A 25,068-nucleotide genomic window follows, 5' to 3' on the forward strand; every position below is an offset into this window, starting at 1 on the left:
CTCCACCTCCTCACTGCTGAGTGGCCGCACCAGTGCCCTCCTGGGCAGCACTCACCATGGTGAAATGGCATCACATGGACCGGGCCCTAAGCGCGGCCTCACGCAGGTGCCCACCAGGCTCCAGTCCCTGATGATGATGCACACCCATCAAGGTGGCACTGGGTGTGCACGTGGCACCAGGCTCTATCTCCAGCTGGGCACACCCGTGAGCAAGTCAGCACTTCCTGTCCACACGAAGCCTCCCCACCCCTCTCACCAGCACGACCATCCTCACCAGGTTTTATACGTACAAACCATACTTCACAGGTACACCTAGGTGTCCTAGCCACTGCACCCCTCCTCACCACCGCCATCACCACCGTCACTATCAGCCCGTCACCATCCTCACCACCGCCCTCACCACCGCCCTCACCATCCTCACCACTGCGTCACCATCCTCACCACCATCCTCACCGCCGCCGTCACCATCAGCACCACATCCTCACTGCTGCCGTCACCATCAGCACCATCTCCATCACCATCTCCATCACCACCCCGTCATCATAACCACCACTGCCATCACCATGATTACCCTCATGATAATTGTTACCCTCACCCTCACCACTGCTGCCATCTTACTGTCACCACCTCCACAACCACCCAGAGATAGAGGTCTGTCTTGGGATTCTCTCCAGAGTTCCCAGAATTGCCCAGAAACACTGGTCTCACACGCCTTGCTTTTCATCAGAGGCTTGGCTTTCTTTTGTTTGAGAGTATATTAAGCTCCCCAAATCCTGGACAGGGTCACACATCTCCCCTCAGAGGTCTCTCCTCCTCCTCTGGGGTGGTGGTAGTGGGCACAGGTGTGCTGGGGGGCCAGGCCACCTCTGCCAGTCTCTTCACAGCCTCCCCCAGGTGCCCCAGCCCCTGGGCGGCCTCTGCCAACTGGGCCAGCCCCAGCTCCAGGGCTCGGCGCTCCTGACGGTCTTGTTCCAGGACCTGGGTCAGCCTCTGCAGCTGGTCACCCACGGCCCTCACAGCGTCCACCAGCTCCACCAAGGCAGGTGGCTCACAAGCCATGACTCTTACAGGTGGTGCCGGGGACAGGCACGGGCCCAGGGGATCTGGGATCTGGCCAGGGGCTGGGCCCAGGACAAGGGGATCAGGGGGTGGTTGGTCCAAGGGGCGAGCCCTGGGAGGCAGGTGGAGGTCAGGAGTTACTGTGGGGTCAGAGGCTGAGTGTGGGGTGTGGGCAGGTGGAGGGGTTAATCTGGGGGTCTGGCTTCTGGGTGGCTTGAAGCCCTCCGTGGATAGTGGGTCCACGCTGGGCGCCGGAGAGGCCCTAGAGCGGCTGGACCCGGAGGCTGGGGAGGGGTCCAGGCTTAGTACCTGGAGTGTGGGCGTGTGAGGGGTCCCCACTGAAGTCAGCTGGGGGTGCAAGCTGGGCTTGTCCTTTGGTGCCAGAGTGGGAGAAGGGAGTTCTGTCCCCAGGGAGGCTGGAAGGGACTTGGTGGAGAGGGCTGGAGTGGAGACGGGGTCAGGAGTCCTACTAAGGTGAATGGTGGCAGCAGGCTCAGCTGTCACGGTAGGTGGAGAGGCCGTGGTGGGGTGAGGGGTCATGGTGAGGTCAAGGGTCATAGGAGGAGGAGGCACTGTGGTGGGGTGAAGGGAGGTAGTGGGGTGGGTGGTGGCGCGAGGGGTCGTGGTGGGGTGTGTGGTCACAGTGGGGCCAGGGCTTGTGGAGGGGTCTGAGGATCCAGAAGGTTCTGGGGCTGTCTTGGGGTAAGAAGCTGTCTCCATGTTTGGGGTAGTGACAGATTCTGGGGTCAGCCCTGATGGCGTGGAGGGGCCAGAGGTCGGCTCTCGGGGCGAGGTGGAGGACGGCATGGAGGAGAGCGCCCGGGTCACAGCCGGAACCACACTGGAGTCAGCGGTGGACGGAGCAAGGTCAGCTGTTGTCAAGGAGGGCAGGGCTGGGGTGGGTGGAGGAGTGTCAGCAGGGTCCGAGGTCACTTCCCGTGGTGCAGCCCAGTCCAGGACGAGCGGACCCGAGGGCCCTGGCGAGGGGGATGGCGCGTGGGATGGGGTGGGGGCCGCTGTGCGGGCTGCGGTGGGCTGCCACAGTGGGCGCCCTGACCCCGGCTTCCTCGGGGAACCTGGAGGAGGCAGGAGGGACAGAGGTCCAGCTGAGGTCAGTCTGCCCCGCCCACCCTGGGTCCCGCACCCTCTCCGGCCAACTGGAGGGCGGGGAGCTCACGACATCATGGGTCACCAGCAGACTTCGCCCGGCCCTAGTGCCCTCCTCCCTCCTCCTCCGAGGCTCCGAGGCTCCAGACGCCACCTGGCGTCCTCTGTCCTCTGCCTGAGGCAGGAAGTCCCAGCCAGATGTGCTGGACAGAGATGGGCCTGCGGAGGGGGCTGCGGAGGTGCTGAGGAGGGGGCTGAGGAGGGAGATGGCTGAGGAGGGTGCTAAGGAGGGTGCTGAGGAGGTGCTGAGGAGGGGGCTGAGGAGGGGGCTGAGGAGGGTGCTGGCTGAGGAGGGTGCTGAGGAGGGGGCTGAGGAGGGTGCTGGCTGCGGAGGGGGCTGAGGAGGGTGCTGGCTGCGGAGGGTGCGGCCTGGGCACAGACACAGGGTGTGGCGCAGGGTGCCTGAGCAGGGAAGCAGGCTGGGAAATGGGAGAGGTGATCTTAGGATTCAAAATAAGTACTTCAAGGCAAAATTTTAAACAAAATCAATGTAGAAAATCCACAATGAGCTAAATAACAAAATTTTAAGGACAGGATCCAATGGGCTGGGTTAAGGGGAGTGGAGCGAGGTGGGCAGGATCCTGTCTTTAGTCAATTCTGGTCTTTACTTCATCGTGGGTCTTTTTCGCATTAATTTTGATTTTTAGCAACACTGTAATAGGGCGGCATTATCTTGATTACTGCGGTTTTTGTGCCCCTTCATTCTGTGCCCAATGGAGTGAGGGGCTGGCTGCCCCCGGCCTGGCTTCCCCTTCGGGAGAGCTCATCTCCTTCTCACAGAGGCGAGCCGAGAGGCAGAGCACAGGGAACCTGCCCGAGGCGACAGACGCAGTGGGCAGGTTCCGGGGTGAGACCGGAGCCCGGGCAGTTGGCACCCAAGTCTAGGTTTCAGATCTCCCCTTGTCCGTGAGGGGGCTGTTCCACCAGCTGAGCGTCAGAATTCAGTGGCCACTAGCCGCTGGTGGCTGGCGAACACTTGAAATGTGACCAGCACGAATGAGGAACAGCGTGGGTCACTGTTCACCATGTCGCCTGACTTAAATTCCAACAGCTGCCGGTGCTGAACGGCCACCGGAACAGCACCGCTCTGGAGATCCCACCAGGTCCAGGGTCTTGGAGGTGCACCCCTCCCAGGTCCTCTACTAGCGGGCTCCAGAAGCAGAGAAGCCAAGGGCAGGGCCTCTGCCAGGCTCTCTCCCTGGCTGGGTGACATGGGCAAGCTCCTTCACTGCTTGAATCTCAGTGTGATCCCCACCCATAAACCAGAGGTGACCAAATCCCTGTAGAGCAGCCACAGGGACCCAGAGGGACGGTGGCTGCGTGAAGCACAGCACAAGTCCCGGCAGGGAACAAGCACTCAGGCTACTGGGGCTGTGTCACGGATGCCTGCCTCAATTCCCCTGGGTTTGGGGAGCGTCACGGGGACTGAGGGAATGACGCACAGGGTGCTCCAACAGCACTCGGCGCGGGTGCACCACTCGTCATTCTAAATGTTTTTAGTCATTATTTCAAGAATCTCGAAGTGGCTGTGTACTGCAGCCTCAGACCCTGGGAACGGTGGTGGTCTCAGCTTGTCAGAGCCCAGGTGCAGAGGGCCGTGCTGTGTCATTCCTCTGCAGGAGGCCATCAGCAGAGGCTGGAACCCTCCTGGCCCTTCTCCACCCCATCACCCTCTCCCACAGGTACTTCACCAATGCACTTGACACATGGCCTTAAATACGCCTGTGTCCTCCACAGCACGTTTTGTAAGTGTGTGAGTGTGTATGTGTGTGTGTGTGTGTGTGTATTTTTGTGTTGTGCTTTTAACTTCTGCAAAAAACCATTCAGCTGAAAACCTCTTTCTCTTTCTGACTTCTGCCTTGGTGTAGGCCAGGCCCCGCGGCACCCAGCGGGCGTGCACCCAGCGGGCGTGCATCCAGAGCTCCCATCCCGGGCTCACCCACCTGCACTCTCCTCCACGCCCTGCGAACCCAGAGTTCCCGGACGTCCTCATACCTGCCTCCCTTGGTAAGTCCGTATGAGAATTCCTCTGCGGAACCGTCCTGGGAGTGGGATTTCTGGGTCCCCGTCCATGACCACGTAATTCCACTAAGTGCTTCCAGACTGTTTCTGTCAAGTGGCTGCTCCCGGGCTGCCGTGTTCCCAGGGCTGCTGCCCCACAGCCTGGCTCCCCGTGGGAGCACTCTGCACACAGACTTGCCTCTGCTTTCTCTGGGAGTTACTGGCACTCTCTCATTGGCTGCAGTGACTTGTGGGGTGCAGGCCGCGCCTCCCCCTCAGCCCTGTTGGCATCTGGGGCTGCGTGGCTCTGGCTGAGGGACCGTCCTGTGCCTAACACCACCCCAGCCTCCACTCATGAGGGCCAGCGGCTGGCTCCCTGCTCTGACGTTACCAAATGCACCTGTGGATGGCTCCCGGGGCGCCCTGGTCTGCACAGTGCCTCGGTTTCAGGATGCACTTCTGTTGGGTCTTCCTGGGGCAAGAGCTGGGCTACCACTGGGGGGGTCTGGAGCCTACCTCTACCCTCCCTGGGCACGTGCCTCACCTCTGTCCCCAGGGGCCCTTGGAGCTGGAGAGGGCTGGCCTGGGCTCTTGGTGGTGCCAGTGGTTAGAGTGGGTCCAGCTGTGGCTGCAGTGGGAGTCCCCTTGGCCAGGTCCCTTCTGGAAGGTGTGTCCCATGTCCAGGAAGACTTGTCACCATCCTGGTCACCTGAAGAGACAAGAGGAAGAAGGTTGGGTCTGACCTGGCTTTGTGCCCCAACTGTCCCAGCCCAATGCGGGCAGCACCAGGACCCAGAGAGTCCATCACGCAGACTACTCCCCAGTCCTACAGCCACCCTGGTGGCCAAGTGGCACACTCCTGCTACCAGAAACAGAGCCTGTGGCAAAGGCAGCTCACAGAACAAGAGCGCTTGTGGTTCCCATTCCCTGAGTCCCTGGCCGGCCTGCTCTTCCTCTCCCTGGGGAAACCAGTGACTCTGCCCACCAGCCGACACTGTGCTCCCTGGGTCTCTTTCTTTTTCCTTTTTTGTTTTTTTAATTTTTTAGTTGTAGATGGACACAATACTTTAATTTATTTTTTTGTGGTGCAGAGGACTGAACCAGTGCCTCACCTGTGTTAGGCAAGCGCTCTGCCTCTGAGCCACGACCCCAGCCCTCCCTAGGTTTTCTGGCCAGATACACTTGGATAGTCTGTAGAACAACTTTATATAACAAGTTTATATAAGTTTATCATCAACATAAAATTTCATTTAGGGGAGGATAGAAAGATGATTCAGTCTTCTAACTTTGTTGATCAAAAAGCTTAACACCCTTTTCTTGGGATAGAACCCACAAACATGGCCACTGACTGACTGAAGCGGCACAAGGCATGGTTCTCAGTGCATTCACGAAGCTGTACAGCTACCGTCACGACGAGGGTCAAGTGTTCACCGGCATCAGAAAGGAAGAGCATCTCCCTCGCCTCAACAGAGAGCTCCCTGCCCACTGCTCTAACCACACCCAGACCGACTTCTGTGACCGTGTCCCCCAATTCTGACCTTAGAGGCCTCTTCACACCATGGAGCCTGCCAGGCCCCTCCCAGGCTTAGCTTTCCCACAAGTCCCCACGGTCCACTGTGAAGTCCACAGAAGCTGCCCTGCCGGCCCCTGGGCATCAGTCCCCAGTCCCCCAGTGCTCTGCAGGAACTCCCTTCCGCCCACTTCCAGTGAGGGGCCTGCTAACACCCTCTCCCCTCCACACTCAAAACCAGGCAGAAGGGCAGGGCCCAGGGCCCCGGCACTTAGACATGATCACTTTGATCTCTGGCTGCGCCCCTGCAGAAACCTCTGCTACACTGATGTGCTACGTGCCCAAAGAACAGGGTCCACTTCCACCCGAGGCCAGTGTCACGGTCGCCCAGCCACATCTTCAGGTTATTAATCACTTTCCCCCCTTTTTGGTACTGGGGATGGAGCCAGGGCCCCTCCCGTGCTCGGCAAGCGCTCCACCACGGAGCCCCAACCCAGCCCTCACAACTCCCTTTTTAAATTTTGTTGAGACAGCGTCGCACTGAGTCGCCCAGGCTGGCGTCGAACTTGTGATCCTCCTGCCTCAGCTTCCCGAGTCACTGGGGTCACAGCCACCGAGTCTGCTCCATTCTTAATCAGCTACAGTTCTCTCTACATTAACACCAAGGGGATGCTCTGAGATCCTACAGGAAGGCACACTCCTAGGGAACTTGAGACCCATTAGCAGCGCTAGCGATTTAAGAAATGATGAAAGAAAAAGAGGGAAAACAGTCCATTTTCGTGAACTGTTAAAGATTTTCCGAGAGGGTGGACTTTCGGAGGACTCCTCTAGGAACAAACTCCAAGCTGACCACCTGTTGGAATGCGGCCACCGAGTGCAGACGCGCCCTGTGCACCCGGCGAGTGCTGAGAGGTCACTACACGCTCACCGTCCGTGGGTGTGGCTGGATTTCATTAAGATATACTTTTTAAGTGTTTTTTAAAAGAAGGACCAGTACACAGTTACGTCCTTCCCTTCTCCAGAGGGAGCTGCGGCGGGACGTGGCTGTCACTCTCACGCAGGTGCTCACACTTGCTGCCGCAGAGGGCGACGGCTCCCGGTGTCAGAACAGCACCTGCCACTGCGCTCACCACTTGGAACTTGTTTTCATTCAACCTCGTGTTGACTGTGACTGCCCGCTATGTCCCTAACTGGTTGGGTAAGCAAGTAACTTCTCTGTGACCCAGTGTCCTCATCTGTAAAGTGGGTATCCTCAGGATGTCCACGTCATGGGGTCACAGAGCTGGGGACAGGATATGCTGTTCTTCACCCTGAAGTAATGTAACTCTGGTTCATTCTTTTTAAACCTGTGTAATATTCCACACTGAACATACAACCAGTGACCTGCCCACCAGACAGATCTGCCCTGGGACTCCTGCTAAAAGGAGCTGCACTGGTGGCTGGGGAACCCTGCCTTGCCTCAGGCTTGGCCCTGACACAGGATTGCTGTGTGGGCAGCAGGGGCTTCCCCTGGGCATCACCAGGCTGCTGTCCAGGGGGGTGCCAATCCTCGCTCCCACCTGTACCCCACATCCTTGGTACTGTCAGAGGGTTTGATTTTTGTTGGTCTTGTGCGGAGGGAGTGATTGGGAAGCTTCTGAATTGCCACAGATAACTCCACTGAAGCTCAGAGAGTTCGAGGAACATTACCACAGTCACACAGCTCAGTGCCATGTCAGGCTTCAGGCCCAGGCGTCTCCCCTGTTCTGAATGGGTCCTCTTTCCCTCTGGGCACAGACCCCCAAGCCTCACCCCACTCCTGATTTAGCTCAAAGACCTCCCCAATTCCTCCCTGGATGAGGTCTCCCCCCTCCACGCTCCCTGGATTCTTCAGGACTGACTCTGTCCTTACCAGACTCCATGTTGTGGAGTAAACTCGAGTTTTTACCTAAGCCCTGCCTTTTGCTATTCTGACATCTCTCTACCCCAATCTCCTTACCTGCAAAACGGGGCCAAGGACAGTAGTTACCTCCTAACGTTGCACTAGGAGGAAGGAATTAAACCCGGTCAGCATCATGTCCTCAGCACGACTGCTATGATGTGATCTAACACCTAAACTTGATCTTGCTTTTAATCTCGGACCCTCTTCTCTCTGCATGACCTCCTGCAGCAATGGCTTAGGACAATATCTCAAATACAGGTCATCCCACCTCCTCAGGGGCAGGTGGCAGGAACTACCATACACACAGCCGTCCGCTGGCCTGGCCTCTTCACTTCTCAGCCCAGACGCTCCTCTGAGCTGCAGGACTGCAACACTGATGTCTCCTGACATTCCCACCCTGGCTGCTGTGCACCCGCCCCACACTGCAGATGGGTCCCGCCACCTCCTGGCCTCCCCTAACCCCTGACCTGGCCTTCAAGCCAGCTGAGGAGCTTCCCTCAGGGCCTCTGCACACACCGGTCCCTCCCTGGAGCCCCTCACCCGGAGAGCTGCATGGCTTTCTCCCACTCTCCCTCAAGGTCTTTGTGCAAATGGCACCTTCTGAGGTGTCTCTTGACTGCTCTGTTTCAAAGCACAACCTCAGGACCTCTCCAGCCTCTGCTGTGTTCCTCACCGCTGTGTTCCCAGGGACTGGTCCACAACCTGACACACAGTTGGCCTCTGACATGAATTAACGTCGGCCTCCAAAAGCCATCAGCCAGGAAGCTCCAAGACATGCGGCTATGTGCAATTGGAAGTGGAACTCCAACTCCACAGCCTCCAGTGTCATCCCCGCACACTCCTTTGGGCTTACACTGCAGACTCTCCTCCACTCACTCATTCAACATTAAGTAGAAAGAGTTCCAAGCCCCATCCTAGACCCAAACACGGTAGGCAGAATAACGCCCCCACCTCCAAAAATACCATTCCCTAATCTACAAAACCTGTGAATATGGCAAAAGGGACTATATGTACAGACCTGATAAGAAACTTGAGAGGGACTGAGAGGTGGGGTGGGGCGTGGAGGAAATGACAGGCATGAATTCGTATCTAATATGGTTAAGGACCCCGACCTTGGGTGGGAGATTATTCTGGGCCCAAACTAATCATACAAATCCCTAAAATCAGGGAAGCTGTGAAGCCAGAGTGACAAGGCTGTAAAGACAGAGAGCCTCAGAGAGATGCCATATTACTGACTCTGAAGGTGGAGGAAGGGGCGGGGAGGCCAGGAGCTGCAGGGGGGGGGGCGGTTCTCCCTTGGGGCTTCCTGGAGGGAGCAGCCCTGCAGGCATTCTGATCTTAGCCCAGTGAGACCGATGCCTGACTGCTGACCTACAAAACTGCAGGAAAATAAGTTCATGTTGTTTTAAGTCATTAAATTCGTATTATGGCAGCAATAGAGATGGATACAGATCCTTTATAGTTTAAAATCTGGCTAAGATTGACAGCCTCGATGCAAATATCGAGCAATGCAAACTTCTCCCCTCTGGCCTTTGCTCCTCTGAGAATTCCCTCCTGCTCTTTTCTGCTGGTGAAAGAATACCACCACCTCTATGAGGTTTTCCTTGATTCTACTACTAAAAATAATCACTCCATCCCTGGGATACTACAGTTGCTGGAAATTTCCAGTAAATAACTGTAACAACCATCGATTTGTGGTTTGAAGCAATTTCACACACATTTTGCTCTTTGGATTGGGAACTGTTGTCTCCCATCAGTTCTGGTCCCCGTGGAGCCTAGATTGGCAGCTGGTGGGGGAGACGGACGCCAGAACTCCAGCTTCTAACTAAGTAGCATAGATCCTCCCCAATCCAATGAGCAAGATGTGTCAAGTTTTTTTAAAGCTGATTCCCATCAGGGCTTCTGCGTTAGAGATGAACCTCCCGATCCTTTCTTTTCCCTATCCGAAACATGGGGTTAGCAACAGGCCTTACACCACCTGGTTGCTGGAATCGTGCCTGTCCAGCACAGAGACAGCGAGCTCTCGTTGAGGTTTTCCAACAACTCTGGAACCCAAGTTCCCACCGCCAGAGGAAGAAATGAGGGCTCAAAGAGAGGTCATTTTTGCACTGCTACTGAAGATACGAATTCATGCCTGTCGTTTCCTCCACGCCCCACCCCACCTCTCAGTCCCTCTCAAGTTTCTTTTCAGGTCTGTACACGAGGCTGTAGATTTCCCTTGCGCAGTCGGTAACTCTGCGTTACTTGCGCTGCGGGGTCTAGCTGGGGAAGGCCGCCTCTGCAGGGCAGATGCCCCGCAAGTGGCCGTCTCTGCCACGAGGGGGCGCTACAGGCCAGGGAGGCCGCACCAGGTTGCAGGGCACAGGGCGATGAAACCCTGGCCACACCTGAAGGAGGAGCAGCACTGCTGGCAGCTCCAGTTTCCGGCTTGGGAAGCGGGACGAGCAGTCCTACTCTCTGCCTGAGCCCCCCACCCGAGTCACGGCGCCCCCAGGGCCAGGTCCCTTCCTCTCTCCCTCTGGGGCAGGCTACAAGGTTCCCGGCACCTTCGGCGCTTCCTCCCACCTCCATCGCCGTAGCAGTGGGCCATCCAACCAATCAGGACACGCAGCGCCCTGTGACGTCACGAGGCGCCAGGAACGCCTGCCCACCGCGTGCGCATGCGTGCTGGGCGCCGGAGAAAGGCGGGAAAGAACGCCAGCGGCCGGGCGCTCCGGAGGGGGCATGCTGGACCACAGAGGCGGGAAGCCGGCCGAGCAGGGCGGAGGAGGACAGAGGGAAGCGGCAGGGCGGAAGACGTGCCGGAGAAACGAGAGCGCAGCGGGACGGCGGGAGGCGGGAAGGGGGCGGCGGGGGCCGCGACGCGGTGCGGCGGGAGGAGGAGGGCGGCGTGGTGCCGCGGCCTCGGGGCGGGGCGGACGAGGACCCCACGGAGGCTCTGGGGCCTGCTGCCGTGGCCCTGCGGGTTCCCGGACCGATCGTGGGCTCGGGGCCTGCTGGGCAGTGTGATCCCAGGGCCTCGGGGCGTGGCCGCTAGCCGGCCCTGGAGGGGGCTCCCCTGGGTCCTTCTGGAACCCGGCAGGGAGGGGAGCAGAGGTTTCTTGAGGCCCCTGGCCGCCCTGCCCGGCCTCACCTGGGTCTGGAAGTCGCTGGGTGGCTGGAGAGGGGCCCCAGGGACGCGTGCGTTCAGACCCCACTGCTGTAGTGGTCTCTGTGGCCAGGTCCTCTCCCGAAGTGGGGTCCCAGGTCCAGGGAGGATAGTCGTCATCGTCTGTGTAGCCTTGGGAGAAAGTGGGCAGCAGTTGACGCAGTTCCCTGTCGCCGAGGTCCTCGCCACCGCTTCCTGCTCCTCTGGAGTCTCCTGGAGCCTGCTGGTGCCCCAGCCCTGACCCCTCTGATCCAGGTCCTCCGATTGCACCCTGCTGCCGTCACCCTGCCCGCCCCCCACTGCCTTGGCCGCCTCCCCTTGGGAGACTGCACCTACCAGTGCAGGTGAGCCCCACGTCTTCTTCATGGTCACAGTTGTGCTTCCCCCACAGCCCCGAGGGGCAGTCACTTAGGGAAGTCTCAGTCCCTTTACAGCCCATGTCATCCAACCAGATGGGCCCAGTCCCAGGGCCATAGTGAGTTTTGCCCACTCGGGGCCGGACCTTTCCACAACCCAGTTCCCAGCAGGCCACAGTGCCATCCCTCAGGTCCCAGTTGTCATCACAGACTGTCCCCCAGCGTCCAGCATGCCATACTTCTAGCCGGCCAGCACACCTGTTGGGTCCATCAGCCAGACGAACCCGGAAGGGGCCTGTGGGTAGAAGGCCCTAGGGTCAGGAGGCAGGGGCAGCCCATCTGTGTTCCCCACTCCTTCCTCCACCACTCACCTGGTTCCCCGAGGGTGCTAGCAGTGGGGGAGGGGACTGAGTTCTTGGATGGCTCTGGAGATCCTTCTGGGATCTCAGCAGATGTCTCTGGGGAGGCCTGGGGGATTTGCCCGGCAGTGGCCTCAGAGGTAGTGTCTCGAGGGCTTTGTGTGGACAGCATTGCCACAGTCTTTGAGGTCCTTTCCCCGGGCACCTGAGGAGTCAGCACTCCAGTGGTATGTGAAGTCAGTCTGTGGGGATCCTCAGAGATCGGCCTTTTTGGCTCAGAAGTTCGTCTGGGGGAGGCCTCAGTGGTCAGGATTGTGGTCTGGGCGGTTAGTTCTCTGGGGGTTGGGGTGCTCAGACCCCTAGAGGGTTTAGTGGTTGGCATCCCAGGAGGTTGAGTGGTTGGTCTCTTTGGAATTTTGGTCACCCACTTCTTAGTACTCTTGGGCATTTTCCCTGGGGCCTTAGTGGTTTTCTCCAGCACACTGGAGGTCAGACTTGCAGAGGGCTTGGTGACAAGCTCTCCTGGGAGCCAGGCATCCTGATCTCTCCCCAGCCCAGGGAGCCAGCTCCAACTGAAAGGATCTGAGATGGTGTCCAGGCCAGGGGTCCCTAGAAGACAGGTGGAAAGGAAAGAGAAGATCAGAGACCATGAGGAGCATATCATCTGTTCAGGTCCCCCCTCTATCTGATCACCTAGTTCCCATTTGTTCGTTGATTCTTTCATTCTAGAGGTATGTATTGAGCACTTCCTGTGAGCCACACACTGTGTCAGACCCTGGGGGTACTGTGGTGAGCCAACCCAATACCATCTCCTGCTTTCTTGGCACTTACAGTCTGGATGTGATGAACCTCTCCACCCCTTATTCCTGTTCCAACCTCTCCAACTCCTTAGCCTCTGCTCTGAATCAAGGCCTAGATTTCTGGGCCTTCTGAGGGTTTTCTCTACCTCCCTGGCAATTCTTACCAACCACCAGGGTGGCATCAGGTCTGAGAGGCCACTCCCTGGCTTCAGATTCTTCTGTGGCTCCCATGGCACTCAGGAAGAGAGTGGAGGAAGGGCCGAGTAGCAGTGGAGTTGTGACTCCATTACTACTCATCTCACATCTTTTTGATAGCATATGTATACAGTCAGGAATTAATTGCCTGAAGAAAGCCTTGGCCCTTGGCCCCTGGCTACTGGGAGATGACTTCTAAACTCTCAAATCATCTTGCCCAGTGGAAGAGTCGGCCATGCTAGATGGTCTGTGCTGCCCAAGTGATTTATGGACTGCCACATAAGCAAGACCAAGCCCTACAAAACCAAGGATATCAAGGCTCAGAGCGCGTCTCTGGTTGGCAGTCCTTCCTGTGTGCAGGGAGAGTTCGGCCTGTCCCCGAGCCCTGCACCACACACCTCTTTCCTTGACCCATTTAAATCCATGTCCTTTCACTGTGATGAGCCATCACCCTGAGTATAAGCCTCTGATTTCTGTGAGTCCTACTGAAGTCCTGGAGCTAAGGATGGCCTTGGGGACCTCCCAACTATGTGTCACATGGGCTTGCAGTGGTTTGTTTGTGCATCTTTCGCTCTCTGAACTGTGAGCTTCTCAAAGACCAGGGCTGTGTCGTCCACTCTGAGGACCCAGCACCTGGCTCAGTGAATGTGGTGAGTGAGCATAGCTGCACGCCTCAAGGTGAGCTGAAGCTGCCCTCACTGTGGCTTCTTGCCATCTCTCCATGCCTCCCTCTCTTTCCACTTCCTTTCATCTGAGGATAAAGCCCTTTTCTTTGTGGGGGGCTGTCTTTGATTTCTGGAACAAGGAAGAGGAAGACATCCCCTGGGTGGGAGTCCCAGCTTTGCCCCTTGGTTGCCATGTGACTTCTAGCAAATTACTTAACCTCCCCATGCTCAGCTTCTTCCTCAGTGAAATGGGCACAACATCCCCTGGTCAGGGAAGTCCACGCTACAGTTCGAACGTGGTCACGTGTAGGGAAACACACAGCACAGGGCTGGGGCCTGGGACATGCTCGATCAGTGTCGGTGCCAGGGCAAGTTTCCATTTTCTCCTCCTGGAAGCCTCTTGGAGTCTGGGGGTGGCTATGGCATCCTTACCCGTGCAGATGACCCCGACATCCTCATTGTGAGCGCAGTTGTGCTTCCCCCAGGGAGCAGCAGGGCAGTCAGACAGCGAACTCTCTGTCCCCACACAGCTGACATCATCCAGCCAGATGGGGCCTGCACCCCAGCCAAAGCGGCCCCCAGCAGGGTCTGGCTGCCGAGGCCCCCCGCAGCCCAGCTCTCTGCAGACCACAGCTGAGTCTCGTGTGTCCCAGCTGTCATCACACACTGTCCCCCAGCGCCCATCATGCCACACCTCCAGCCGGCCTGAGCACCTGCTGGGCCCAGCCACCAGCCGCAGCCCAGGGGACCCTGGCATAGAAGAAATGCAAAAACTTAGAGACAGGAAGCTGTCCAGTCCTCCATCTTGGCCTCCACGTGCCGTCCCCTCATTCACCCATCTCTCCTTCCAGATGGGGTGTTTATGGAGGCTCTTCTGTGTTGGCCATACGGCACAGTCAGGCACAGTTGGGTGGTCCCTCGGAAAACTAAAGGTAGAATTACCCTGTGATCCAGAAATCCCACTACTAGGGATATACCCAAGGTCAACTGAAGCAGGTATTCAAACAGGTATGCGAATGTCATGGCAGCACTATTCATAATAACCCAAAGGTGGGAATGACCCAAACGTCCCTCAGTATATGAATGGATACACAAAAAGTGATATTGGTCTTGGCAATGGTTTCATGGATCCAGCCCAAAAGCACAGCCAATAAAAACAAAAATAAGTGAGACTTCATTAAACTAAAATGCTTTTGTGCAACAAGGGAAACAATCAACAGGGTGAGAGGACAGCCTCCGTGAGGGGAGGACACATTGGCGAACTGTCCATCTCATGAGGGGTAATCTCCAAAACGTGGATATGCCCACGACTCAAGTAAAACATCTCGTAACCTTACATGAAAGAGGCTAAGGACTAGAATAGACATTTCTCCAAACACAATAAATATGAAAAAAAGTTTGTCACTATCCATAAAGGAAATGCAAATTGAAAGTGAAATGAGTCACCACCTTACACCTGTTAGGATGGTTATTACCAAAGGAAAAAAAAATCAAAGGGCAACTAGTGTTGGTGAGGATGTAGGGAAATTGGAACCAGCCAGGCACAATGGCACATGCCTGTTACCACAGTGACTTGGAGACTGAGAGGAGGATCAAGTTCAAGGCCAAATTCTGCAACTTAGACCTTGTCTCCAAAAAAATGAAAAAGGCTGGGGATATAGCTTAGTAGTAAAGCACCTCCGGGGTTCACGCTCCAGTATGCCCCCACAAAAGAAACAAACTGGAACCTTGGTACACTTTGGTGGGAACTTCTATGGAAAACAGTATGGAGGTGCCTGGAAAATTAAAAGTAGAACTACTATATTAGCCAAATTATATTGTTGTATTGTCTACATGTAAGAATATGCAACAATGAGCCTTACTATCATATACAATTATAATGCACCAATAAAAAATATGGAAAAATAAGTAAAAATAGGACTTCCATATGATCCAGCAATCCCACTTCTGGGCATGTATTCCCCCGAGTTGAAATAATTATCTCAAAGTGATATTAGCAGTCTTAGGTTCAATACAGCACTATTCACAATAAATGAGATGTGGAAACAACCTAAATGTCTATCAGCTGATGAATGGATAAAGAAAATGTGGTACATAATTATAACAATACCATTCAGCCCTTAAAAAGAAGGAAATCCTGTCATTTTTGACAATGTGGGTGAACCTTGAGGATATTGTATATGTGAAATAAACCAGTCACAGAAAAATGAATGGTATGTGATTCTACTTATGAGAATCAAATTCATGGAGATGGAAAGTAGAATGGTGACTACTAGTAGCTGGGCAGAGGGAAGGAGGTTAATATTTCACAGTGACTCAATCTTCATTTGGAATAAAGAAGAAGTCTGGGAATGGAGGGTGGTGATAGTTGGTAACAGTATGAACAGTGGGTACCACCCACCTGTGTTCTTAGGAATGCCGGAGTGGTTGATCCTGTTAGGTGTACAGAGCTGCATTACTTAGAAGTGGGGTACATTCTGAGAAGTGTGTCATCAGGCAATGTCACAGAATGTACTTACACAAATTGAAATGGCCACAGCTTCACTAAGTGATAAAATCTTATGGGACCACTGCCGTATATTGGGGTCTGCTATTAACCACAATGTCACCATGTGGTATATGACTATATTATCAGAAGTAAAAAAGGAATACGGGCTCTGGACAAATCTCTGGGTCTTGGCTTTTCCACCTTTCCGCTGTGCTGCCTACTGGGGACGAGGGTTATAACCAGTTGGAAGCACCCCATGAGTTGTAGCACTGCCTGGATTGAGGCAGAGAACTTGGAACAGCCTCTGTAAATCGAAGCCAGTAAGTGCTCGATAAATGTTGGCTATTATTACAGAGGGTAAGGGAGATGAGGCCTCTGGTGCTCTGCCCGCGGTGACAGCCAGTCGCCACCTGTTCAGCCTCTCCCAGCCTTAAGAAAGCCCTATCAGTTGTGCCTTTTTATTTCCGGTATTTCTGAGTCTTTTGTAAACTAAAAACAGGAGCTCTTCACTTGAGCCTGCAAATGCCCAGTGGTGAACTAAAAGGATGAAAACCCTTGGTGTCTCTACCTGCGTTTTGCACCTGTCTCCGTTTTTCTGAATCACCTTGGATTCCAGGAATAACAGGTCTGATCAAACGACATCTTGTGATGAGTCAAAACTACCCCTCAGGCAATAGCCACTTTCTTACCCTTCTGACAAGTCCCTCCTGTCCTGAGACCTGGTCACCCTGACCGCAGTCCAACAGAGGCTCTTGACTGCGTGCTTGTGACCCACCTTGTGAATATGACTTGGAAGCTCATGTCAGTACCCTGAAGACAGGGCTAAAGACCCAGGTCCCCCGTCTTCCCGCTCAGCTATGCTGACCAGAGCTCCTTGCCTGCTTTCCACCATTACTTCTGTTTGATTTTTTAGGGTGAGTGGCTTCATTTGACTTGTTGGGGTCCAGTCTCTGGATCACCTGCTTACTCCCACAGAATCCACAACAAAGTCCACTGCCCACATTCCTGCTTGCTCCTAACAGACCGTGGTGCTCCTGTGGCCCTGCGTGGCCTGCAGTGCCTCATCCCCCTTGGGAACTGTGCATACCAACTCCTCAGTGGCCACTGACTCCTGGTCTGTGGACCTCACATCCCTGAGTGTCACAGAGCCTCTTTCAAACAACAGCCGTCATCGATACAGCCCTTTCAGTACTTATGGGAAGGACACAGACAAAATCATTCACCCCATTTTCTAAGAACCTGAGCAGCTTCCCGACAAGAAAGCCAAAGGACATTCCTGAGCTAAGCAGAGGACCTGGTGAGAGTCCCACAGCCACACCATGTGGCATGAGAAGCCGGGAGCTTGACATAGTGAACTCTCAGGCCACCACCCTCTCTATCCAGGGCCAGCTACAGCAACCTGGGCCCTTATTCAAACATGGTCATGGATCTTAGGATGGTGTCAGCAGAGGTCCTGAGCAGGAGGACCCCAGGGGACTCCTCGTGCTGGGGCAAGAAGGGACTCACCAGCTTCTGGCCCAGGCTCCCAGGGGGCAGTAGGAGAGGCTGGAGGAGGTGAACCGCCGGCTGTCCCTAGGGTCTGGCCCCCCGTGGTGGAAAGTGGCCTGGTTGCCACCTCCCTGGGTGCTGAACTGTTGCTGTCCACAGCAGGGGCCGTGGGGGAGCCGAGGCCAAGGGGCATGCCTGAGGCAGAAGGAAGCCATTACCACCACTCCCGCCTCCAGACGTCCCCACCCAAGCCTCCCGTCCCTGAGTCCCAGACCTGGGGAGAGAAGCTGTGGGTAGGAGTAAGGGAACAGAGAGGGCAGGAAGTGGAGATAGCCTGGTGGTGATGGGAAGAGGGAAGCTGCTTCTGTGGGGGCAGGAGGCAGGGCGGGGAGGGCCGCCCAGGCTGAGGCTCAGCCTCCGCACTGCTGGCATTGGGGGATGGATCATTCTCTCTGGGTTTGGGTTGAAGTGTCTATTGCACTACAGGATGTTAAGCAGTGTCCAGCCTCTGTCCACCTCCAGTAGCACCACCTCCAGTTGTGACTACCAGAACTGTCTCCAGACTGCCCGGTGCCCCCTACGGGAGCAAAACAGCCCCCAGTTGGAAACCTTGCTGTAGAATGGGCTAGAGGATTGAGGGAAGTGGGAGGTTGGACAGAGCGACTGAATGCAGAGGGACAACTGCACCCCCACTTCCTGCCCAGTGCCTGCCCTCCCCGGGTCCCCCTCGAGCCCCTCACCATCACACACGGCCCCAGCGTCCTCCCGGTGGTGACAGTCATGCTGGCCCCAGGGCCTGGCTGGGCAGAACCTCAAGGCTGTCTCATTTCCCCGACAGCGCAGGTCATCCAGGGTGATGGGGCCAGTCCCCTCTCCAAAGAAGGCACCCCCGGGGGCGGCCAGCGCCCCCCCACAGCCCAGCTCCCTGCAGGCCACGGCAGCATCCCGAAGGTCCCAGGCGTCATCACACACTGACCCCCAGCGCCCACCATGCCAGACCTCCAGGCGGCCAGCACAGCCGTGGGGGCCATCGGCCAGGCGCAGCCGGGGGGCGGGTCCTGGATAGCAGGAAAGGAGGTCAAGAAGACAGGAAGCTAGGATGGATGAGGGACCACCAAGTTCTGATGGGAAACTGAGGGGCGAGGGAGGGCAGGAGGGAGGGCAGGAGGGCAGTCCTGCACAGCTCCTTGGTGTCCGCCTTCTCCGGGTTCCGTCACAGGTCCCAGAGGGGAGTGGCCTCCAGGAGACAGCTGGACACTCTGTTGGGTGGGGGTAGGGTGCTGCCCTGGCCCTTCAGCTGTCCCTCCCATTTCCCCAGGAGAGTGGCTCCAATGCAGAGGGAGAGACCTGGGGCCAGGCTCTTGGCAGCTTCCTAGACGCAGGCAGAGGGAGCTGGGGTCTGGGGAAGGTGGGGACAGGACAGCCCCAGCCCCAGCGTACCAGTGCACACCAGACCAGCATCCTCACTGTGGTCACAGTTGCTCCGGCCCCAGGGGCTTCGGGGACAGTCCCGGAGGGCCCGCTCTCCTCCTCCACACCCCACATCGTCCATCCACACGGGCCCCGCACCAGGCCCAAATCTGGAGCCCCCGGGGGCGGCCAGCGCCCCCCCGCAGCCCAGCTCCCGGCAGGCCACAGCAGCATCCCGAAGGTCCCATCCATCGTCACACACGGTGCCCCAGCGCCCGCCATGCCAGACCTCCAGGCGGCCGGCACAGCCGTGGGGGCCTGAAACCAGGCGCAGCCGCTCTGGGTAAGGACAGACCAAGAGGGAGAGGGACAGTGAGGGGCTCCTCTGACTGCAGCCTGGGGGAAGCAGATCCAAGCCCCCTCCTCGGTAAGCCTGGGGGCCCTGCAGCCTAGAAAGGCGTGGCCAGAGCGGGCATCTCCAACAGGGGAGGGCGGGAGGAAAGGGGAGGCCGGGCCTGTGCAGGTGCAGTGAACACAGGGGCGGGGCTGGAGGGTCCTCAGTCTAGCCAGGTCTCAGAGCATCCGGATGTTGGGGGGTCTGGAGGGGCTTACCTTGGCGTGGGGCTCCAGTCAGCAAAGGCGCCCGGGTGGACTTGGCTGGCTTGGGTGGCCGGAGGCTCTTCTTCCGGGGGCCATTCTGGGGGATCCCAGCTGGGCGAGGGACTAGGAGAGGACACAGGAGGACAGGTGCTGAGCTGTCCATCCTTCCTGTCCCCAGGGGGCCAGCACTCCCTTCCTGAGGACCTAAAGTGACAAAGTGCTCCTGGGTTGTGCCAGGGGACCTTGGTACTGGCTGAAATGGGAGCAGGGGCACAGGATGGGCATGCACAGCCTCAGCCTTGGGGCTCACCCTGGGTCACGGGGGGCTCCTCAGAGCCGGGGCGCAGCCCCCCAGACAGCTCTGGCCACAGACCTCCATCTGGGGGGGAAGCGGAGTCGTCCCTGGAGGTCGCCACTCGCTGGCCTATGGGAGAGGACAGAAGCTGTGAAGGGGTGGGGGAGCAGAGGCCACTTGCCCCATGGGACAGGGCCCCGCATGCCCTGGTGTCCTGGGGCTCAGAAGTAAATGCTCGTCAGCTGAGGGTCCCAGAAGGAAGGAGACACATGGCGCTAGGGAGGTCTCGTGGCTCTAGGGAGGCCAGGGGTCAGGTTCTGCAGGACGGCCCGTCAGCTCAGACATCCGGGGGTGCAGGACTCGGGCCCCTGGGCCATCTCAAAAGAGCTGCCCATAATGGAAGAGCGGTTCCCTCACCTGCACAGACGACGCCGGCGTCCTCCTCGTGAGAACAGATGTGGGCCTTCCAGCCCCGGTGGGGGCAGAGGCCCAGCTGCCCCTCGCTGCCCCGGCAGGCCAGCTCGCTGAGCCACACAGGCCCTGCGCCCTCCCCGAAGAAGGCGCCCCCGGGGGCGGCCAGCGCCCCCCCGCAGCCCAGCTCCCGGCAGGCCACAGCAGCATCCCGAAGGTCCCATCCATCGTCACACACGGTGCCCCAGCGCCCGCCATGCCAGACCTCCAGGCGGCCGGCACAGCCGTGGGGACCGTCAGCCAGGCGCAGCCGCTCTGGGGGCAGAGGGAAGGCTGTGACTCCTACCAAGGAGGCCACAAGGCAGGACCAGAGTGAGGCAGGCCCGGGGACTACCCCACAGGGCCCATCAGGAAACCAGCTGCTGCCCGGGACCCTCCTCGTGGACTCCTGGGTACTCAGACAAAGGCACCTGAGGCGCTGGTCCCTGGGGCCTGGTCAGTCAGAGTGCAATGGGGGTGGCCAGGGACCCAGCAGGAGGGCGAGACAGATGGGGAGGCTTCTCGATGGGCGAGGCCAGAGGCCAGCAGACGGGAGGAGAGTTGGGAACTTACCAACAGCCTGGATCCCCACCAGTGCTGCTGCAGGGGGGTGGACAGAACAGAGTGAGGGACAGGCCCGGCCCTTCCCCAGCCTACACACACCAAGACACACCAAGACACACCCAGGCTTCTCACACCTCCGAACCAGACACCCTGCTGCTGGGAAGTGGACTGGGCAGAGACTGGGACAAGACAAGAGGTCCCTGTGGTGGGTGGAGCCCCAGATGCCTGGTTCCTGAAGTCAGGCCTGGGACCAGGGGCGGGTGATCCCCCACCAGGTCAGGGCTAGGGCATGGGGGTGGGGGGCAGGTCCCTTGGGTTGCTGAGGGTGGGACAGGACATGCAGAGGGCTGGTTCCCTGCGGGGCTAGGCAGCCAGATGCCAGGGTAACCCAAAGCACCAGGACTGGGCGCTGGACTTCTCAGTCCCTAATCTGGATGCGCTAAGGGGTCAGAGGTGGGCCCAGGCCCTGTGAGTCCCCCGGGAGAATAGGTCACTCACCAAGGAGACAGGCCAAGACCTTCATGTTTGCAGAGTCCGGGGCAGGGGACGGGGTGAAGGGGAAGAGGGCAGGAGGGCAGGAGGGGAGGAGGGGAGGTAGGGACGAACCGAGGCTCCCTGGACCCGCAGAGGAGCGGGCCGGCTACAGGCTTTGCCAGGAGCAGAGAGGCTGCAGGGAGGCGGCAGGGGACAGGAGGGGGAGGGGGCTGGCCCAGCTGAGGCGTGGGGAGAAGGGGGGAGGCGGGCGGGAGGGGGAGAGCGTCCAACTGCAAACACCCACACGGAGGAGACCAGGCAGGCTCGCCAGCGCACCCTGCGCTCAGAGATGCTTAGGGGATGGCAGGCTCAGGGAAGGGACTGGACTCCAGTGTCTGGAAGACTGCAAGGGAGGGGACACACCCTCCTGCCTCCTCTCTTGTCCAGCCATGGGAGTGTGGCTGTGAGTGGGCAGATCTAGGGCACTCCTGCAGCAGCAAGAGGGCTTGCAGCCAGACATCAGAAGGGACTTTCTGGATTCGGAAAAGAAACTGAGAAAACCCTCTTTTCATTTGACAGCCCGACTGGTGGACCTGAATGTAAAGCCCTCAGGCCCCATCTGAGGGAGGAGAGGCTGAACTTCAGAGCCCCCAGAAAGAAGAGGCAGACAGGGTCAAGGCTTGGGGGAGGGGGAGGGAGCTACACACACACACACACACACACACACTCTCTCTCTCCTCTCTCTCTCTCCCCACACACCAGGCAGCAGCGAGGGGAAAAAGTTGGTAATGGGGAGGTGACTCAGAAGCCTGGCAGGGCGGCTGCGTGAGCTCACTGCCCCCTTCCCCAGCCCAGCACCCCCCACTCCACCAACACACACAGCAACTGGCGAGAGGAGGAGCCAGCCAGGCAGAAGGGCCAGCGGGGTCCAGAGGCAGGCTGGAAAAGGCATCAGGACGAGGCCGCACACAGCAGTCTCAGGCTTTATTGACACACTGTAAGGACCAGACAGAAGGACGCACAGGAGCTGTGCCCACCAGCCCCACCCGCTCCCAGGGAGGCCTTGTCCCAGGCACCCTGCCTCAAGTCCTAGCTCGCTCAGGGCGAGCTTGTGGCCGCTCCGTCCCTCCCCAGAGCTCCCCCAGGGCCAGCAGCACAGACAGCACAGCTCTGCAGACAAAGCAGGGAGATTCTCAGTGCAGACAGAATCTGAGGCAGGGGCTTGACAGGTTGACCTCTGATAGCCCTCGGAGCCAAAGGGGAGAGGAATTTGTTCCACACTGGACACTGCAGGCTGGCGGCAGGTGGAGGGGTGGGTGTCTAGGTCTGCAGTCCTCGCTGGGGCACAGGTGTGCTGGGGTCACCGAGGCATGGATGTGACAGTGCCCGGGCACAGCAGGAGCGTTGAGTGCTGGCGTCCCCCTGCCCCAGGTCTGCAGTCACAGGTCTTTGCTGAACTCCCTCACCAGTGTGTAGCCCATGCAGCCCCAGCCCCCCTCGGCCTGATAGCCACAGCCCTCCAACAGCCCTGCCACCCCCCAGGCAGCCACGGCCACGGGGACCACAAGCCGGGCCCGGGGCTCCCCCATGCCCCCTGCCCAGGCTCGAGCCCGAGACTCAGCAAAGGCTAGGAGCCTCCTACCCACTCCCCTGCGGCGGTGCCAGCGTGAGACAGAGAGGCGGGTGACCCGGGCTCCATCCCCCGCATTGGTGCCAGGGGCCAGGGCCAGGACTCCACACACATCGCCAGAGCCCCTCACGGCCACCCAGGGCCCCCCCAGGCCTCCGGGAGGAGGCAAGGAGCCCCACCAGGCTCGCAGGCCTAGCTTCACTGCGGCCACAGCCAGGAACACAGGCAGCAGGAGGGCCAGGGCGAAGGAGGCCAGGACGAAGCGCAGGCCGCTGCTGGCTGCTGCCAGGAGAAGAAGGGCCGGGGGCCGTGTCAGAGCATGGAGGGCCACACGGTTTTCCGTGTCCTTTACGCCAGCCTGTGGGTAGGGGTGGGGCTCAGCCATCCAGAACATTAGCGCCCCCAGGACCAGGAAAGGAGGTGGACCTGTCCAGGGCCAGAGTGGGGGCTCCCTCGTGAGGGGGCAGGCAGCTGACGGGGTGGGCACACTGGGTGTGAGTAAAGGGTGAGGGATGGGTGGATGGGGAAGGCTGATATGGAGCTGTGGGCACCTTCCAGCGGAGGTCCCAGAGCCAGGCTTCAGGGAAGCACTCTTGAAGGACAAGGAGGCCCGACAGGACAGAAAGGGGAAACCGAGGCTACCGGCTCTGCTCAGGAGAGTCTGGGGTGGGAGGCAGGCAGGGAAGACTAGGAGTTGGGGCTGGGGTGCTGGACGCAGCACCCTGCCCCCTGGGACCCCCATCTGCTAAAAGCCGGGGCAGCTGAGGCCAGATGGGGAGAAGGCACTGGAGGAAAGGGCACAAGCCGCTTAGGAGGAAAAGCCCCCGGCGGTGGCGTGGGTGGACAAGGCCGCCCCTGCCCGGCTCAGGCGTGGCGTGGGTGGACAAGGCCGCCCCTGCCCGCCTCACCTCTCTCACCTTGAGCATCTCCAGCACCAGGGCTTTCTCATCCTCCCTCATCTCCCGCACAGACAGGTGGCTGGGGGCCATGGCAGCCCCCAGGCCACCGCCCCCAAAAGGGAGCTGGCGTAGTTTGTGCACCTGCTGGAAACACAAGTAGGTCAGTACCAGGTGGGTGCCTCTGTCCCCAAAGCCTCCCGCGGGGCGAGCAGCAGCGGCAATTTCCAAATCGGGTACCGAGGACCCTCGGGGTCCCTGAGCGAAGGCCGTGTCAGGATAGGTCCCCCCTACCCAGTGACCTTCCTAAAGTCTCCCTGATCCCCCTCCCCATGGTCAGCGATCCGCCCCTAATCAGGCTGTGGACGCGAACACCTTGCAGCACGGTCCCTCCCAGGCGCCGGGACTGCCCCGGGGGTCCACGAATACCCCGGGACCCACTAGAGGAGGGGCCGCGCTCCCCCCGCCCCGCCCCCGCGCCCCGCGCCCCGCGCCCCGCGCCGCGCCAGCGAGGATCGGCGAGCACCTCCTCGGGCGCTCCGATCCCTAGACAAGGTGCTGGGGGAGCAGGGTCAGGAGGGGGTCGCCGGCGGAAGTGACGTCCACACTCGCGCTCGGCTGGGCGGGGCGGCGCCGACTCCGGGCCTTAGCAACTGTTGCCAAGCGTCTCCGGGGTTGAAGGGGAGGCGGCGGGAACCGAGTGCGCTAGGGTGGGACCGGGGCAGCGAGCCGGACCGCTGGAGGTGGGTGGAGGCGACCTATCCTAGCCTGGAGAAGGAACAAGGGGGGAAAGGACCTGGGGCCGAACGGGAGCAGAGGCCAGCAGGGAGGTGGTGGGAGTAGAGACGAGCGTCTGGGAGAAGTACTTACTGACCCCCAGCGTTCGCAGTTTCCTTCACGACGGTCCCTCGTTGCTAAGCGACCTAAGCGCGGGAGGAGACGGCGACCGCAACCGCGACGCCAGTACATCGATTCCCATTGGTGCTGGGACCTTTGCGGGTGGGGTCCGGGGCCCCCACCTCAATCCCTGGGGGCGCCCTGACAGTGCCCTTCGGGATAAAAGATCTACCCCCCACCCATTTTTCAGATGAGGAGAGAGGGCGAGTGACATCCAGCAAACAAGAGGCAGAACCGGTATTCTAATGCCTCCCAGCTGGAGACCAACCATGGCATCACCACCAGCTAACCCTAACCCTTTTAGTGAATAGGGAAAGAACTCCATAAAGAACAGTGGCTGGTCCAAAGACGCAGAACTCTTGAGAGCCAGGAAGCAGAAGTAAAGACTCCAAGACTAGGCTGGGCACAGTGGCAAACGCCTGTGATCCCAGCAGCTTGGGAGTCTGAGGCAGGAGGACTGACAGTTCAAAGCCAGCGTCAGCAATGGCGAGGCGATAAGCAACTCAGTGACTGCAGTGTCGCTAAATAAAATATAAAATAGGGCTGGGGATGTGGCTCAGTGATCAAGTGCCCCTGAGTTCAACCCCCAGTTCCAAAAAAAAAAAAAAATTCCAAGACCCCAGATGGAGGCCATAGCCTGACTGCTCCCTGTCTCCTGCCCACCCCCCAAGAGGAAAAAAAAAAAAAAAAAACAG

General features: G+C 58.6%; 2 protein-coding genes and 2 long non-coding RNA genes across 4 annotated transcripts; 2 read left to right on the top strand and 2 right to left on the bottom strand.

Annotated features, from left to right (window-relative positions):
• Positions 1 to 713: 713 nt before the first annotated feature.
• Positions 714 to 21,772, bottom strand: Ssc5d (scavenger receptor cysteine rich family member with 5 domains). The gene is made up of 14 exons (XM_046431068.2): positions 20,975 to 21,772; positions 20,486 to 20,512; positions 19,880 to 20,188; positions 19,478 to 19,591; positions 19,180 to 19,290; positions 18,598 to 18,906; positions 17,898 to 18,215; positions 17,176 to 17,352; positions 13,614 to 13,931; positions 11,534 to 12,130; positions 11,143 to 11,457; positions 10,792 to 10,938; positions 4,772 to 4,936; positions 714 to 2,135 (listed from the first exon to the last, which is right to left on the bottom strand). Exons 1-14 carry the CDS (start codon positions 20,997 to 20,999, stop codon positions 784 to 786), a joined length of 4,284 nt encoding a protein of 1,427 aa, XP_046287024.1. The 5' UTR covers positions 21,000 to 21,772; the 3' UTR covers positions 714 to 783.
• On the top strand, positions 4,160 to 7,082 carry LOC124084112 (uncharacterized). Its single transcript, XR_006849048.2, has 2 exons — positions 4,160 to 4,233; positions 5,554 to 7,082. It is a non-coding gene; the product is annotated as an uncharacterized LOC124084112 (long non-coding RNA).
• A 129-nt stretch (positions 21,773 to 21,901) lies between the features above and the next one.
• On the bottom strand, positions 21,902 to 24,659 carry Nat14 (N-acetyltransferase 14 (putative)). The gene is made up of 3 exons (XM_058574766.1): positions 24,347 to 24,659; positions 23,498 to 23,623; positions 21,902 to 22,938 (listed from the first exon to the last, which is right to left on the bottom strand). Exons 1-3 carry the CDS (start codon positions 24,443 to 24,445, stop codon positions 22,390 to 22,392), a joined length of 774 nt encoding a protein of 257 aa, XP_058430749.1. The 5' UTR covers positions 24,446 to 24,659; the 3' UTR covers positions 21,902 to 22,389.
• LOC131423704 (uncharacterized) lies at positions 24,108 to 24,915 on the top strand. The gene is made up of 2 exons (XR_009225609.1): positions 24,108 to 24,219; positions 24,564 to 24,915. It is a non-coding gene; the product is annotated as an uncharacterized LOC131423704 (long non-coding RNA).
• The last annotated feature ends 153 nt before the right edge of the window (positions 24,916 to 25,068 follow it).

The sequence above is a fragment of the Marmota monax genome, unplaced genomic scaffold (genome assembly GCF_021218885.2).
Source record: "Marmota monax isolate L192 unplaced genomic scaffold, Marmota_monax_Labrador192_F-V1.1 WCK01_AAM20220418_F8-fsc00215, whole genome shotgun sequence".
Lineage (NCBI taxonomy): Eukaryota > Metazoa > Chordata > Mammalia > Rodentia > Sciuridae > Marmota > Marmota monax.

Excerpts from the sequence above, each read along its gene's own strand:
- Ssc5d (XM_046431068.2), bottom strand. The coding sequence starts at position 20,999 with ATGAAGGTCTTGGCCTGTCTCCTTG. Across the intron at positions 18,216-18,597 it reads TGCTGGTCTGGTGTGCACTG|GACCCGCCCCCCGGCTGCGC; the intron begins GTACGCTGGGGC and ends CCTGCTATCCAG. Across the intron at positions 17,353-17,897 it reads CGCTGGGGCCGTGTGTGATG|GCATGCCCCTTGGCCTCGGC; the intron begins GTGAGGGGCTCG and ends CTTCTGCCTCAG.
- Nat14 (XM_058574766.1), bottom strand. The coding sequence starts at position 24,445 with ATGTACTGGCGTCGCGGTTGCGGTCGCCGTCTCCTCCCGCGCTTAGGT. Across the intron at positions 23,624-24,346 it reads ACTGCGAACGCTGGGGGTCA|CAGGTGCACAAACTACGCCA; the intron begins GTAAGTACTTCT and ends TTGTGTTTCCAG. Across the intron at positions 22,939-23,497 it reads TGGTGCTGGAGATGCTCAAG|GCTGGCGTAAAGGACACGGA; the intron begins GTGAGAGAGGTG and ends CCCTACCCACAG.